The sequence below is a fragment of the Melanerpes formicivorus genome, unplaced genomic scaffold (assembly GCF_026170545.1).
Source record: "Melanerpes formicivorus ecotype bairdi unplaced genomic scaffold, bMelFor1.0.p_v2 SCAF_22, whole genome shotgun sequence".
Lineage (NCBI taxonomy): Eukaryota > Metazoa > Chordata > Aves > Piciformes > Picidae > Melanerpes > Melanerpes formicivorus.
Genome location: NW_027142374.1, coordinates 628,546 through 641,991, shown reverse-complemented (window position 1 = coordinate 641,991; position 13,446 = coordinate 628,546). Strand labels below are relative to the sequence as shown.

The following is a 13,446-nucleotide window of genomic DNA, read 5'->3' as shown; positions in this document are numbered from 1 at the left end:
GTGCAGACAGTCGGGTCAGAGGTGTTTATTCCAACTGTCAGGGCACTGAGGAGGCTGAGAGGAGACCTTGTTGCTCTCTGTAACTCCCTGAAGGGAGGCTGGAGTGAGGCTGGTGCTGGCCTCTTCTCCCTGGGAACTAATGACAGGATAGTAATGGCCTCAAGCTGTACCAGGGGAGGTTTAGGTTGGGTATCAGGAAGAATTTCTTTGCTGATAGAGTGGTCATTGAGACTGGGCATTAGGAAACCTTTTTCCCAGCAAGAGTGGTCAGGGATTGGAATGTGCTGCCCAGGGAGGTGGTGGAGTCCCCAGGCTTGGATATGTTTAAAGGTGGTTTGGATGTGGTGCCTGGGGCTATGGTTTAGGGGTGAACCTTGTAGAGTAGGGGTCTGGGTTGGACTGGGTTGGACCTGAGGGTCTCTTCCAGCCTGAATGTTTCTGTGATTCTGTGGTCAGGCACTGGAGCAGGCTGGCAGGGAGGTGGTGGAGTCACCATCCCTGGAGGTGTTCAAGAAACAAGTGGCACTTTGAGACATGGTCATCGAGGTGTTGGGTAGAAGGATGGACTTGATGACCTTAGGGTCTTTTCCAACTTGAATGACTCTGATTCTGTGCTGCTGAGGTGTGAGAGTGCACTGTGGAATGAGCATCATTTCAGTAAGAACACCAGGCTGGACGTTAGGAAGAGTGATTGCCCTTTGGAATGGGCTGCCTGGGGAGGTGGTGGAGTCACCATCACTGGAGGTGTTTAGGAGGAGACTTGATGGGGTGCTTGGTGCCATGGGTTAGTTGATTAGATGGTGTTGGGTGATAGGTTGGACACAATCTCGAAGGTCTCTTCCAACCTGATCTATTCTATTCTATTCCTATTCTATTCTATTCTATTCTATTCTATTCTATTCTATTCTATTCTATTCTATTCTATTCTATTCTATTCTATTCTATTCTATTCTATTCTATTCTATTCCACTGTTTCTTGTCCTGCTCCTGTGACTTCTAGTAGCACAGGCCACCCACCACCAGCATCGCCCTGGGCAAGCCCTTCTTGCTCACAGCACCTCTGTGGGCTGCAGGCAATGCTTTGATGAAGGCCAGGGTGAGAGCTCAGGTCTCACCACCCTACCTCAGGTCCACAGCCCTTTCAGAAAGCAGAACAGATGTCCCTTTGGTCACTGCTGAGTGGGAGACAAGTGTGTTCACCAAGCTTTCAGAGGCTGTCCTCCTGCAGCCATACAGAGCTACCAAGAATGGGTTTCTATACCAAGGGCAAGGTGAAGGTTGCCCTTTGTGAATCAAATCTCTCCAGAAGCAGATCCCTGATGTTTCCAAGGTGCCCTCTGCATTGGAGGACTGTAAAGCATGTGAACAACAAACCTCTTCAGCTGCTCCAACAGCACACAGCACCAAAACTCCAGGTGCAGCCAGCAGAGATGGAGGGCAGGATCACCTCCAGAGGATGGCAGCTGCCACCAGCCCAACTGCAACTGCCACAAAAGCACAGGACATAGAAGCTCAGCAGCCTTGACTTTGAACAGCCCCTAGAGATGCCACCCATGCAGGTCCACCCCACAGAATCACAGAATGTTAGGGGTTGGAAAGGACCTCTAGAGATCATCCAGTCCAACCCCCCTGCCAAAGCAGGATCATCTAGGGCAGGTCACACAGGAACACATCCAGACAGGTTTGGAAAGGCTCCAGAGAAGGAGACTCCACAACCCCTCTGGGCAGCCTGCTCCAGGGCTCCATCTCCCTCGCCCTAAAGAAGTTTCTCCCCATGTTGAGGTGGAACCTCCTGTGTTCTAGTCTGTACCCACTGTTCCTTATCCTATCACTGGGCACCACCAAAGAGAGCCTGGCACCTTCATCCTGACACCCACCCCTCAGCTATTGATAGACATTGATCAGATCCCCTCTCAGCCTTCTCTTCTCCAGACTCAAGAGCCCCAGGGCTCTCAGTCTTTCTACACAGGAGAGATGTTCAAGTCCCCCAGTCATCCTTGCAGCTCTTTGCTGGACTCCCTCCAGCAGATCCCTGTCTCCCTTGAAGGAATGTGGCAGTCAGCACTGCTGCCCCAGCTGGGTTTTGCTGGTCGTGGAGGAGCCCAGGAGGTGCAGCTGCAGCTTTCAGTCGACATCCACGTCTCCAGTGCCAGATCCTCCAAGGGCCAGGTCGTGTCCCAGGAGCTGGAGTGAAGGCAGGAGTGTGCACCCCAGCCTGGCTGCCCTCCACCCACCAGGCTGAACAGCCTTTACCCCCTGGAACAAAGTGGTCTGAGAAGGTCAAGCAGCAGGGTGTCACTTTGCTACAGATTTATTTCTGTGTGAATGAACGAAAACGGTGCACACAGGAATTCCAGAGGGAAAACAGGAGGAGAAGAAGAAATCTTTTGACAGGCCCAGAATCCTTCTTTCACAGTACAATGCAACAGTAAAGGATTTAGCCAGTGTAAACAGAAGGTCCAACAGTGATCTTCAGCTATCACAGATCAGCTGCACAAACACCACAACTACAGAGTTAATGCCATTGCCACACAAATTGACAGTACCAGGACAAGTCAGAGCTTTAACCTAACGAGGCTTTTTCATGTGCAAAGCCCATGGAAACTCAATTTACAGGAGAAGGGCACCTTCTCTGCATCATGGTGGGAGCTGTGAACTGCTTCCTTGGGGCTCTCTTACCTATTTGGCAGAAGGTCTCAGGGTACCCTTCCCTCCATCAACAACATGGGAGCCATGGGGGCTCTGCACCCGAAACCCAGGCACCCCTGTGCTCTTCTGCTACAGCAGGATGGAGGAAATAATCAACTGAGAAGGAATCTGAGCCATTTGTTAAATCACTCCTGAACTTCATTCATTCATTCATTCATTCATCCCCCCAAGATTACTCCAAACAGTCCTGGTTCTGTGCTGGATCAATCACAAAAGGTGACAGGTAACCTATAAAAATCAACGTCGGTTAACTTGGCTTTTATTTCTTTAGTGTACTGAGCTGTCACTGGCCTCAAAAGCTGAGGCTCAGGGTAATGTGCTGGCAAGCTTAAAGAGAGTGGAGAAATCATCCTAGGCCAAAGAGTCAGAGAAAGAGAGGAATGCCACCAAGGCTGGGGGGAAACCTCAGGCTGCGGGCCATCTCCCAGCGCTCAGCCGCTGAGCTGCGCCACAGCTGGGAGGGAACCCTGCGCCCAGTGCCTGCTGATGGGACCTTGGGCTGGCGGGGGGGGAGCAGAGCCAACTCTGCACCTCCAGCTGCACCAGTGCCAGCTTTGTAAACTGAATTCATAGATCAGACAGGAAAAAGAACCCAAGAGGCAGGCAGTTCCCATACCTCTTCCAGAAGGCAAAACAAAACCCAGGATGCTGAAGTGATGCAGCACAGCTAAAGTCGACAGGTACCTAAGTTGGGGGGGTGGGGGGAAGGGAGTTACCTTGTTTTGGGGGGGGGGGGGTAGTTTTTTGGTTGCTTTTTTGTGTGTTTTTTTTCTTTTGACACATGAAGTTAAGTTACAGACATCATATAAAATGCACACTTTATGGAATTCCTGCATAGCAGGAAACAAAGAAGCTAATGCTAATCCAACAGCTACATGAACAGCAAGACTGCCACTTACCGGTGCAAGGAAGATGCCCTGCCTGAATTAAAACACAGCCTGACACCCCCCCCCACCCACCCCCTCCTTCCACTTCCAGAGGAGTCCTATGGCAACACTTAAGACATTTTGTTCAGAAAGGAAACAAAAACCAAACCCAACCCAAACCCAAACCACAAACAAACCCAAACATTTCCTCGGGGGTAAACTGCCCAAAGCATTAAGTTTCACGACTGGTAAATTTAAGGCAACAGTTACTTTAGACCTGAGAAAATGAAACAACAACAAAGAAGTGTGAATTTCTTTTCTCAAATGTACACACGTCCTTGAAATTTCCCTATTGGTGGTGGTTTTTTTTCTTCCCCTGGCTCCTTCCAGCTCTCCAGTGGTGCTGAGGAGAACAGCCACGGGGATGCTGCTCCGAGGTCTCAAGGGTTGGATGCTGAGAGAGGCAGAGTCGTTTGCAAGGGAAGCTAACAGCAGCTGGGAGTGCCTGGCCTCACCCACCTTTTCCCCACCCCCCCATGTATTCTCTTTTCCAACACCTCTGCCTCAGCCCTCTAGGAGAGGGTTAAACCAACCCCCTCCAGGACAAGCCTGTAGTGCACCAGCAACACTCAAAGGTTTGGATAGCAAAACTGCAGCTAAAACAGGCAACAGAGCTACAAACAGCAAATTCCTGGGATTCCCTCCCCCCCTTTTCAGGCCCAACCTCACAAACCCAGAAGGTTAACGATTTCATTGCACCTTTAACCATGCCTGTAACTACAGAGTAAATCCTTTCAGACTAGCAGGGGGGAACTGCTAATTGTTCTGTGCTCTTCCTTGCCCTGTGCTCCCCTCCTTGCCACGGGGATGCTGCTCCGAGGTCTCAAGGGTTGGGTGCTGAGAGAGGCAGAGTCCTTTGCAAGGGAAGTTAACAGCAGCTGGGAGCTGCTGGCCTCACCCAGCTTTTCCCACCCCCCATTTATTCTCTTTTCCAACACCTCTGCCTCAGCCCTCTAGGAGAGGGTTAACCCCCTCCCAGGACAAGCACCAGTAACCCTGAAAGGTTTGGATAGCAAAACTGCAGCTAAAACAGGCAACAGAGCTACAAACAGTAAATTCCTGGGATTCCCTCCCCCCCTTTTCAGGTCCAACCCCACAAACCCAGAAGGTTAATGATTTCACTGCACCTTTAACCATGCCTGTAACTACAGAGCAAATCATTTCAGACTAGCAGGGGGGGTGGGGAAATTGTTCTGTGCTCTTCCTTGGAAAATGAGGAAAAAAGAGGAAGAAAATCGACACTAAAATAACACAAAAGAACAGAACATCAAATAAAATGAAACCAGCAACTTGCAAACGTTTCTCCTTAAATGATCAGAGGGATGAGAGAGGGGTGGGGGGGTGGAGGTTTGACACACACAGCATGCTGAGGAGCTATTAAACAAAAGTGCAATGACTTTCTGACTGTACAGGAGGAGGGATGGACGGACAGACAACTCCCCCTTAAGTCCCTCCCCAACCCAGATGGCTCAGTCCCTCTGGAGAGGTCCGTGTCCAGCTGTAAAGCTTTGTGTTGGAGGTTGGCTGGGCTCCACGGCCCCACATTCAGCTGTGGCAGCAGTGCCTGTGAGCACAGGAGATGAGATGGGCTCACGCCGGGCCGCAGGCGCTCCCCGAAGCTGGAACTCAAGTCGCCAAGCTGAGGGTTTGATGGCTGCTTCTGGAAAAGCTGGCATGATGGACTCGACCCTAAAAACCTGTGCATACCTGCTGCAGTTGCTGTGGGATCTCACCTCCTTCTCCTGAACGTGACTCCAGGTACAAACCATCCCCTTCCTCCAGCTCCCACCCCAGCGGCCAGGCAGCCGCAGTCCTGGCTCGCAGCTTTGGCCGGTGCCTGCCGTCGGCCAGGCTGGGGCAGGAGGGTCACTGAAAAGCACAAAGTCTCCAGCTCCTGGCTCAGCTTCCCACGGAAGTCAAGGAGTTGATCACTGTCCACCGCCCTGCGAAGAGGCTCTGGCAGGCAGATCTCTTGCTGCCAATTCAAACGTGGCTATCCAAAAACCACAGGAAAGAACAAAACCAAAGCAAGGGCACAAGCCTCACCCGGCCAGGAAGCGACTCCCACCGCTCCTACCCTCCTCTCCCAGGCTCCAGGGGCGATCAGGGCAATCATCTCCTTTGCTTAAGCCCGCTGGGAACTCCACCCTCCAGCAAATCCCACGTTTCAAAGAGAAGCTCACCGTGTGCAAAAGACTCTTTAGGCTAAAAACAGTTCCACCCTAACACAGTGCAGTCCACAACGGTTTGGTAACTGGGGGGGGGGGGGGGGAGGAGGGGGCAAAAAATAAACCAACCCACTTTGCAGCTTGTTCTTTTACAAGTGCCTGGCAGAGAATATTGAGATTCTTCTGACACCATATAAATAATAATCGATACAGCTTTTAGACATTTGTGGGGGGGCGACATGCATTAAAGACTTTTAGGTAGCACATACTTCTGGATCATAGATGCAAATACCGAGCGTCGAGAGTCAGAGCCGGCAGCGCCCTTAGGCGGGGCCGTGCCTGGCGTTGTCCAGGATGCTGGAGGGCGGCTCCGAATCGTCCATGGGCAGGACCAGGCGTGTCCCCCGGATTACGAGTTCGTGGTCCCCGAACGCCAGCTCCCGGTCCAGGGCGTCCTCGGAGGAGCTGTTCCCCGCCAGGCGCCGCGAGGTGCCGCCCGGCACCGCCGAGTCGGGGCCGCCGGTGGAGTCCCCGTAGGTCAGGCTGATGTCTCCGTCGTTCAGAATGAGGTCGGAGTCGTCGTCCTTCAGCTGCTCCTGGTTCTGGGCAACGGGCGGGAGGAAAGCGCCGGGCGCTAGGTTAAGCCCAGCCCAGGAGGGGGCGGGCTGGAAAGAACCCAGCCTCGGATGGGCAGAGACCTGGCCCCGTCCCGGAGGAAAGGGGTTCCCAGCTCAAAGTCTATTCCACTCCCACACCCTGTCCATGACCCTAATTAAGGGGAAATCATTTCCTGCCTCCCTCTCTTCTCCTGCCCCTCGGCTTGCCAATAACCTCCTGCTGCTGCTAACCACATGGCTGGGCCTGTTCCACACACTTCCAGACTCCTAAGGGGACTGCATCTAAAGAGAATCCATCTTCCATCTAAAGAGAATCCATCTTGCATCTAAAGAGAATCCATCTTGCATCTAAAGAGAATCCTTTGCCAGCTGCATCTGGTTTTGCATATATTTGTAGTTACCTTTTTTCCTTATACCTTTGTAACCCTCCTTCTCCTCAAATGCCTTTTCTATTTTGCCAAACTTGTTACTTCCAAATCACTTCAAGGCTGTTCTTTCATAGATTTAGAAGCACAGAATCAATAAGGTTGGAAAAGACCTCAAAGATCATCAACCTATCACCCAACACCTCATGACTAACTAAACCATGGCTCCAAGTGCCAAGTCCAATCCCCTCTTGAACACTTCCAGGGATGGGGACTCCACCACCTCCCTGGGCAGCACATTCCAACGGCTAACAACTCTCTCTGGGAAGAACTTTCTCCTCACCTCCAGCCTAAACCTCCCCTGGCACAGCTTGAGACTGTGTCCTCTTGTTCTGGTGCTGGGTTCCTGGGAGAAGAGACCAACCTCCACCTGGCTACAACCTCCCTTCAGGGAGTTGTACACAGCAAGAAGGTCTCCCCTGAGCCTCCTCTTCTCCAGGCTAAACAACCCCAGCTCCCTCAGCCTCTCCTCACAGGGCTGTGCTCAAGGCCTCTCCCCAGCTTTGTTGCCCTTCTCTGGACACCTTCAAGTGTCTCAATGTCCTTCCTGAACTGAGGAGCCCAGAACTGGACACAGGACTCAAGGTGTGGCCTAACCAGTGCTGAGCACAGGGCAGAATGACCTCCCTGCTCCTGCTGGCCACACTGTTCCTGATGCAGGCCAGGATGCCATTGGCCTTCTTGGCCCCCTGGGCACACTGCTGGCTTCTGTTCATCTGCTTTCAACCAGTACCCCCAGGTCTCTCTCTGCCTGGCTGCTCTTCAGCCACTCTGTCCCCAGCCTGTAGCACTGCCTGGGGTTGCTGCCAGCAAAGACAAAATGCCCCTTCCTAGCAAGCTGCCCTCTCTCTTCTCCTCCTGCCTAATTTTGCTTTCCCTAACAGGAAAAGGGGAGAGGGAAGGCAACCTAAACCTGTTCCACTTTGGGCTCTGGGAAAAGCTTAAATCACAACACTGCATTAGACACTCCCTGAGGAGCTCCAGGGAGGCTGTGGAGTCTTCCTTCTCTGGAGTGATTCCAAACCCACCTGGACATGTTCCTGTGCAACCCGCTCTGGGTGGCCCTGCCTTAGGAGGGGGGTTGGCCTAGATGATTTCCAGAGGTCCCTTCCAACCCCACAGATGCTGTGATTCTGTAAACACTCCAAACTGCACCGACACCAGGACAGAAAGGACCCTGATGGACTCACTTCATACGCCTGTGGACTCGTCAGGCACCGGGCGATAGGTCCACAGCACCCCGGGAGGGTGGTCGTCAGAGGAGGACCACTGTGTGTCAACAGAGGCTTTAGATAGCTGCAGAGAGGGTTAAGGAAGAAAGGGGAATAGGGTGATGCTGGCCAGACAAGGGGTGGGATGCAGAGGCAGCAGCTGAGGGACTCAGTGTCTTGAGGAAATCACAGAGAGGAAAGAAACACAAATCCCTGGAAGCACAAAACTTACAGGGATGAGCAAGGCATGAATGGAACCAAACAGTGGGAAATGAGTCAGGACACAGGCCCAGTGAGAAAAGGCTTAGGAGCATCACTTGTCCCATCATCCTGCACTGACTCATGGCAAAGCACTTGCAAGGGAAGGGAGGCATGCACCTAGCAAGAGGGCTTCAAATGACAAGACCCCCTGCCCTTCCTGCCCACCCACCACCAGAATCAAGGGACCCCTGGGCTTCCCACCACCAGAATCAAGGGACCCCTGTGCTTCCCATCACCAGAATCAAGGGACCCCTGGGCTTCCCATCACCAGAATCAAGGGACCCCTGGGCTTCCCACCACCAGAATCAAGGAACCCCTGGGCTTCCAGCCTCGGAGAACCCAGCTTTGAGCTGAGCTACTGCTGCATTCCCAGCTCACAGCAGGTGAAAATGGCAATTTCCTATAACCCCAGACATGAAGAGGTGCAAATCCAAACTCAGCAGTGTGACTGGAAAGCAAACTGGGTCAGTGGAGCTGCAGACAGGCTGTGGCACCAGCTGCCACTCAAGGATACTTGTGATCAAAGTTGTACCACATGCGGAAGAGCCAGGCGCTTTCTGCCTTCGTGCTCCTCCTCTCGCTCTCAGGGACACCCTGGGGGAGAGAAACACATTCAACAGCAGCACAGCAACCTGCCACAGCCTGGATTGGGGCAGCACAGCAACCTGCCACAACCTGGATTGGAGCTGCAGAGCAACCTGGATTGGGGCTGCAGAGCAACCTGCCACAACCTGGATTGGGGCAGCAGAGCAACCTGCCACAACCTGGATTGGGGCAGCACAGCAACCTGGATTGGGGCAGCAGAGCAACCTGCCACAACCTGGATTGGGGCAGCACAGCAACCTGCCACAGCCTGGACTGGGGCAGCACAGCAACCTGCCACAGCCTGGACTGGGGCAGCACAGCAACCTGCCACAACCTGGATTGGGGCAGCAGAGCAACCTGCCACAACCTGGATTGGGGCAGCAGAGCAACCTGGACTGGGGCAGCAGAGCAACCTGCCACAACCTGGATTGGGGCTGCAGAGCAACCTGGACTGGGGCAGCACAGCAATCTGGATTGGGGCTGCAGACCAACCTGCCACAACCTGGATTGGGGCAGCAGAGCAACCTGGATTGGGGCAGCACAGCAATCTGGATTGGGGCTGCAGACCAACCTGCCACAACCTGGATTGGGGCAGCACAGCAACCTGCCACAGCCTGGATTGGGACAGCAGAGCAACCTGGATTGGGGCTGCAGAGCAACCTGCCACAACCTGGATTGGGGCTGCAGACAAACCTGCCACAACCTGGATTGGGGCTGCAGACAAACCTGCCACAACCTGGATTGGGGCAGCACAGCAACCTGGATTGGGGCAGCACAGCAACCTGCCACAGCCTGGATTGGGACAGCAGAGCAACCTGGATTGGGGCTGCAGAGCAACCTGCCACAACCTGGATTAGTGCATGGAGCCCCCATGGGGCACCAGGTTATCTCCAGGGGACATTAGGGCACACACCTTCCCTCTGCCCCTCCAGAAGTTTCTGGATTGCAGCAAGCACAAGGACACCCACACCATGAGAAGCTGCAGGTGCTTCCAGCACCACACTCTGCCTCTAGCAGCCTACAACAGCCTTATGGAGGTGGTACCAAAGCACAGCCTGATCGCTTCTCTGCTACAAGCTTCCAGGTTTAAAGTGCCTCAGGGCCTGCTGCTGCATCCAGACATCACATTTAACAGTGACTGACAGGTCCAACCTCCATCAGAGCTCACCTGAGCTTTCTGTTTGCCACTGATCAGGTGTTGTGGGGACTCCTGTCTTCTTTTAAATTGGGAGAGGAAAATATGACTGTTTGGAGGTGACTGTGAACACAATCACACATTTGGCTTTCCTATTTATGGCTCTGGGTTGCCTTGAGCACAGGAGGCTTTCTCTCCAGGAGGTGAGCAGCCCAATAAATGGCTCTGAATGAAATGAGGCTCCAAAGTGCAGAACCCACACTGAAATCAAGGGGAGCCACAGTACGACTGGGCTGCAGAAGCATGAGTGAGGCAGCCTGGGGCTACTGGGCAGGAAAACTCCTGATGCTGCAGGGCTTCAGCATTTATCTCAGCATGGGCAATGGTGCATGGGCTGCTAAATAACTACCCACAGGAAACACAGGGGCGAAGGAGAGGTTGAAGGCACCCGCAGGTTAAAAGAGGATGGAGGGTGCCACCTAAAATGGGGCAGTAAATGGCACATCTGTGCTGCCCTGGGCACTGGGATGGGCAGAAAGCCTCCAGGTCATGCCCATTCTGGTCTTTACGTCAGGCTCAGCAAGGGACAGGCTGAAGCTGCTGCAGCAGCAACGTGGGCTGACTCAACAGCCCAGAGCTGCATCTCCCCCAGGGAACAAAAGCGAGGCTCATTGTGACCACAGAGGGCAGAGAGAAGCCACGGCTCCCACTGACTGCAGAGGCTTTCACCAGGGCAGATGAAAAGCCTCCCACAGCTGGAAGGGAGCAGAGCACAGAGAGGCATTCAGAGGGTCACCGTGCCAGCAAGCACAGCACTCACCACGTTCTCCTGATCTGCATCCACACCCACCCTGCAGAGGAGAAAACAAGCAGAGGGTTAGCACAGGCAGGGCCAGGCAGCCACACCCCAGGGCCCGGGTGAGGGGAACCAGCTCCCCCTCCTGCTTCTTCAAATCATCAGAGAGCTGTCCAGGTTGGCAGACACCTCTGAGATCAGCAGGTCCAACTGCTCACCTAGAGCTCACCATGCCACCACTGCAGCTGAGCCACTGCCACTGCACCACATCCCTCACCACCACATCCCTCAGCACCACACCCCTCAGCACCACATCCCTCACCACCACACCCCTCAGCACCACACCCCTCACCACCACACCCCTCCCGTTTTCAAATCACAGGAGCACAGTTCACAGGGTGTCAGGGATTGCAAGGGACCCAAAGATCATCAAGTCCAACCACCCTGCCAGAGCAGGACCATAGCATCCAGCACAGGTCACACAGCAACACATCCAGATGGGGCTGGAAAGTCTCCACAGAAGGAGACTGCACAATCTCTCTGGGCAGCCTGCTCCAGGGCTCTGGGACCCTCACAGGTAAGAAGCTCCTCCTCATGTTGAGGTGGAACCTACTGTGCTGGAGTTTCCATCCATTGCCCATTGTCCTATCCCAGGGTGCAACTGAGCAGAGCCTGTCCCCTCCCTCCTGACCCCCAGCCCTCAGATATTTATAGACATTTATTAGATCCCCTCTCAGTCTTCTCCTCTCCAGACTAAACGGCCCCAGGGCTCTCTGCCTCTCCTCACAGGGCACATGCTCCAGTCGTTTCAGCATCCCTTGGACTCTCTCTAGCAGATTCCTGTCCCTCCTGAACTAGGGAGCCCAGAACTGGATGCAATATTCCAGGTGAGGCCTCACCAGGACACAGTAGAGGGGGAGGAGAACCTCCCTGGCTCTGCTGGCCACACTATTCTGAATGTCCCCAGGATCCCATTGGCCTTCTTGGCCCCCAGGGCACATTGCTGTCCCATGCAGAACTTGTGGTCCACCAGGGCTCCCAGGTCCTTCCCCCCAGGGCTGCTCTCCAGCAGATCCCCTCCCAGCCTGTGCTGCTGCAGTTTATTCTTCCTTCCCAGGTGCAGGACTCTGCACTTGTCCTTGTTGAACCTCATTAGGTTCCTCTCTGCCCAGCTCTCAGTCTGTCCAAGTCTCTGTGAATGGCTGCACAGCCATCAGGCATCTCAGCCAAGCCTCCCAGTTTGGTATCATCAGCAAACTTGCTGAGCAGACTCTGTCTGTGACCTCATCAATGTTATTGATGAAGATGTTGAACAGGACTGGACCCGGCACTGATCCCTGGGGGATGTCCACTGGTGACAGCTCTCCAGCTGGATTCAGCACCATTGATCACCACTCTTTGCACTCTATTGTGTAGCCAGTTCCTAATCCACAGAATCACAGAATCATAGAATTGTCAGGGTTGGAAGGGACCTCAAGGCTCAGCCAGTTCCAACCCCCCTGCCATGGGCAGAGACACCTCACACTACAGCAGGTTGCTCACAGCCACAGCCAGCCTGGCTGCAAACACATCCAGGCAGGAGGCTTCCACCACCTCCCTGGGCAACCTGTGCCAGTCTCTCACCACCCTCATGGGGAACAACTTCTTCCTAACATCCAATCTCAATCTACCCACTTCTAGTTCTGCTCCATCCCCCCCAGTCCTATCACTCCCTGACACCCTCAAAAGTCCCTCCCCAGCTTTCTTGGAGCCCCCTTCAGATACTGGAAGGCCACAATTAGGTCTCCTCAGAGCCTTCTCTTCTCCAGACTGCACAACCCCAACTCCCTCAGTCTGTCCTCACAGCAGAGCAGCTCCAGCCCTCTGCTCATCCTTGTGGCTCTTCTCTGGGTACCATCCAGCACCTCCAGAGCCTTCCTGTGCTAGGGCTCCAGAACTGGACACAGAGCTCCAGCTGTGGTCTCACTGGAGCAGAGGGGGAGAATCCCCTCCCTGGCCCTGCTGGCCAGGCTCCCCTCGATGCCCTCTCACCATCTGCTCTCCATGCCACAGTTCCTGCCGGGGCGGTGAGTCCCCCCGGCAGCCGGCGGCGGGAGGGGCAGCGGCGGCGCCGGGCGGCAGGCCGCGGGCGGGCAGCACTCACCGGACGTTGAGGCAGGAGAGCATGGCCGTGGTGCCCCCGCCGAACACCCACACCGTGAAGAAGACGATGAGCAGGGTGGTGCTGAACATCATCTGCCGGGCGTAGGTGGCCGTGTCACGGATGGCCAAGGCGAAGGCCATGGCTCCTCGCAGCCCTGCCGGGGAGCCACGCGGGCAGAGTCATTCCGGTGGGATCACCTCACGTCCTCGAGCCCAGCACCACCGTGGCCACTAAGCCACATCCCACAGTGCCATGGCCACAGGGTTCCCAAACACCTCCAGGGGTGGCAACTCCACCCCCTCCCTGGGCAGCCTGTGCCAATCCCTGACCACTCCTGCAGCAAAGGCATTTTTCCTCACCTCCAACCCAACCCTCCCCTGGCACAACTTCAGGCCATTTCCTCTTGTTTTCTCACCTCCTACTAAGGAGATGAGACCAAGCCCCACCTCACTCCAGCCTCCTCTCAGGGA

The 13,446-nt window shown here is 54.4% G+C and overlaps 1 protein-coding gene across 1 annotated transcript in view; it reads right to left on the bottom strand.

The window, feature by feature from the left end:
* Positions 1 to 2,287: 2,287 nt before the first annotated feature.
* The window catches only part of SLC9A6 (solute carrier family 9 member A6), a 43,108-nt gene continuing 31,949 nt past the window's right edge, over positions 2,288 to 13,446 (bottom strand). Inside the window, 5 exon segments of the mRNA XM_068151767.1 lie at positions 2,288 to 6,405; positions 8,036 to 8,141; positions 8,832 to 8,911; positions 10,858 to 10,888; positions 12,977 to 13,130. Of these exon segments, the coding sequence (XP_068007868.1) occupies positions 6,127 to 6,405; positions 8,036 to 8,141; positions 8,832 to 8,911; positions 10,858 to 10,888; positions 12,977 to 13,130 (650 nt within the window). The 3' untranslated portion in view covers positions 2,288 to 6,126.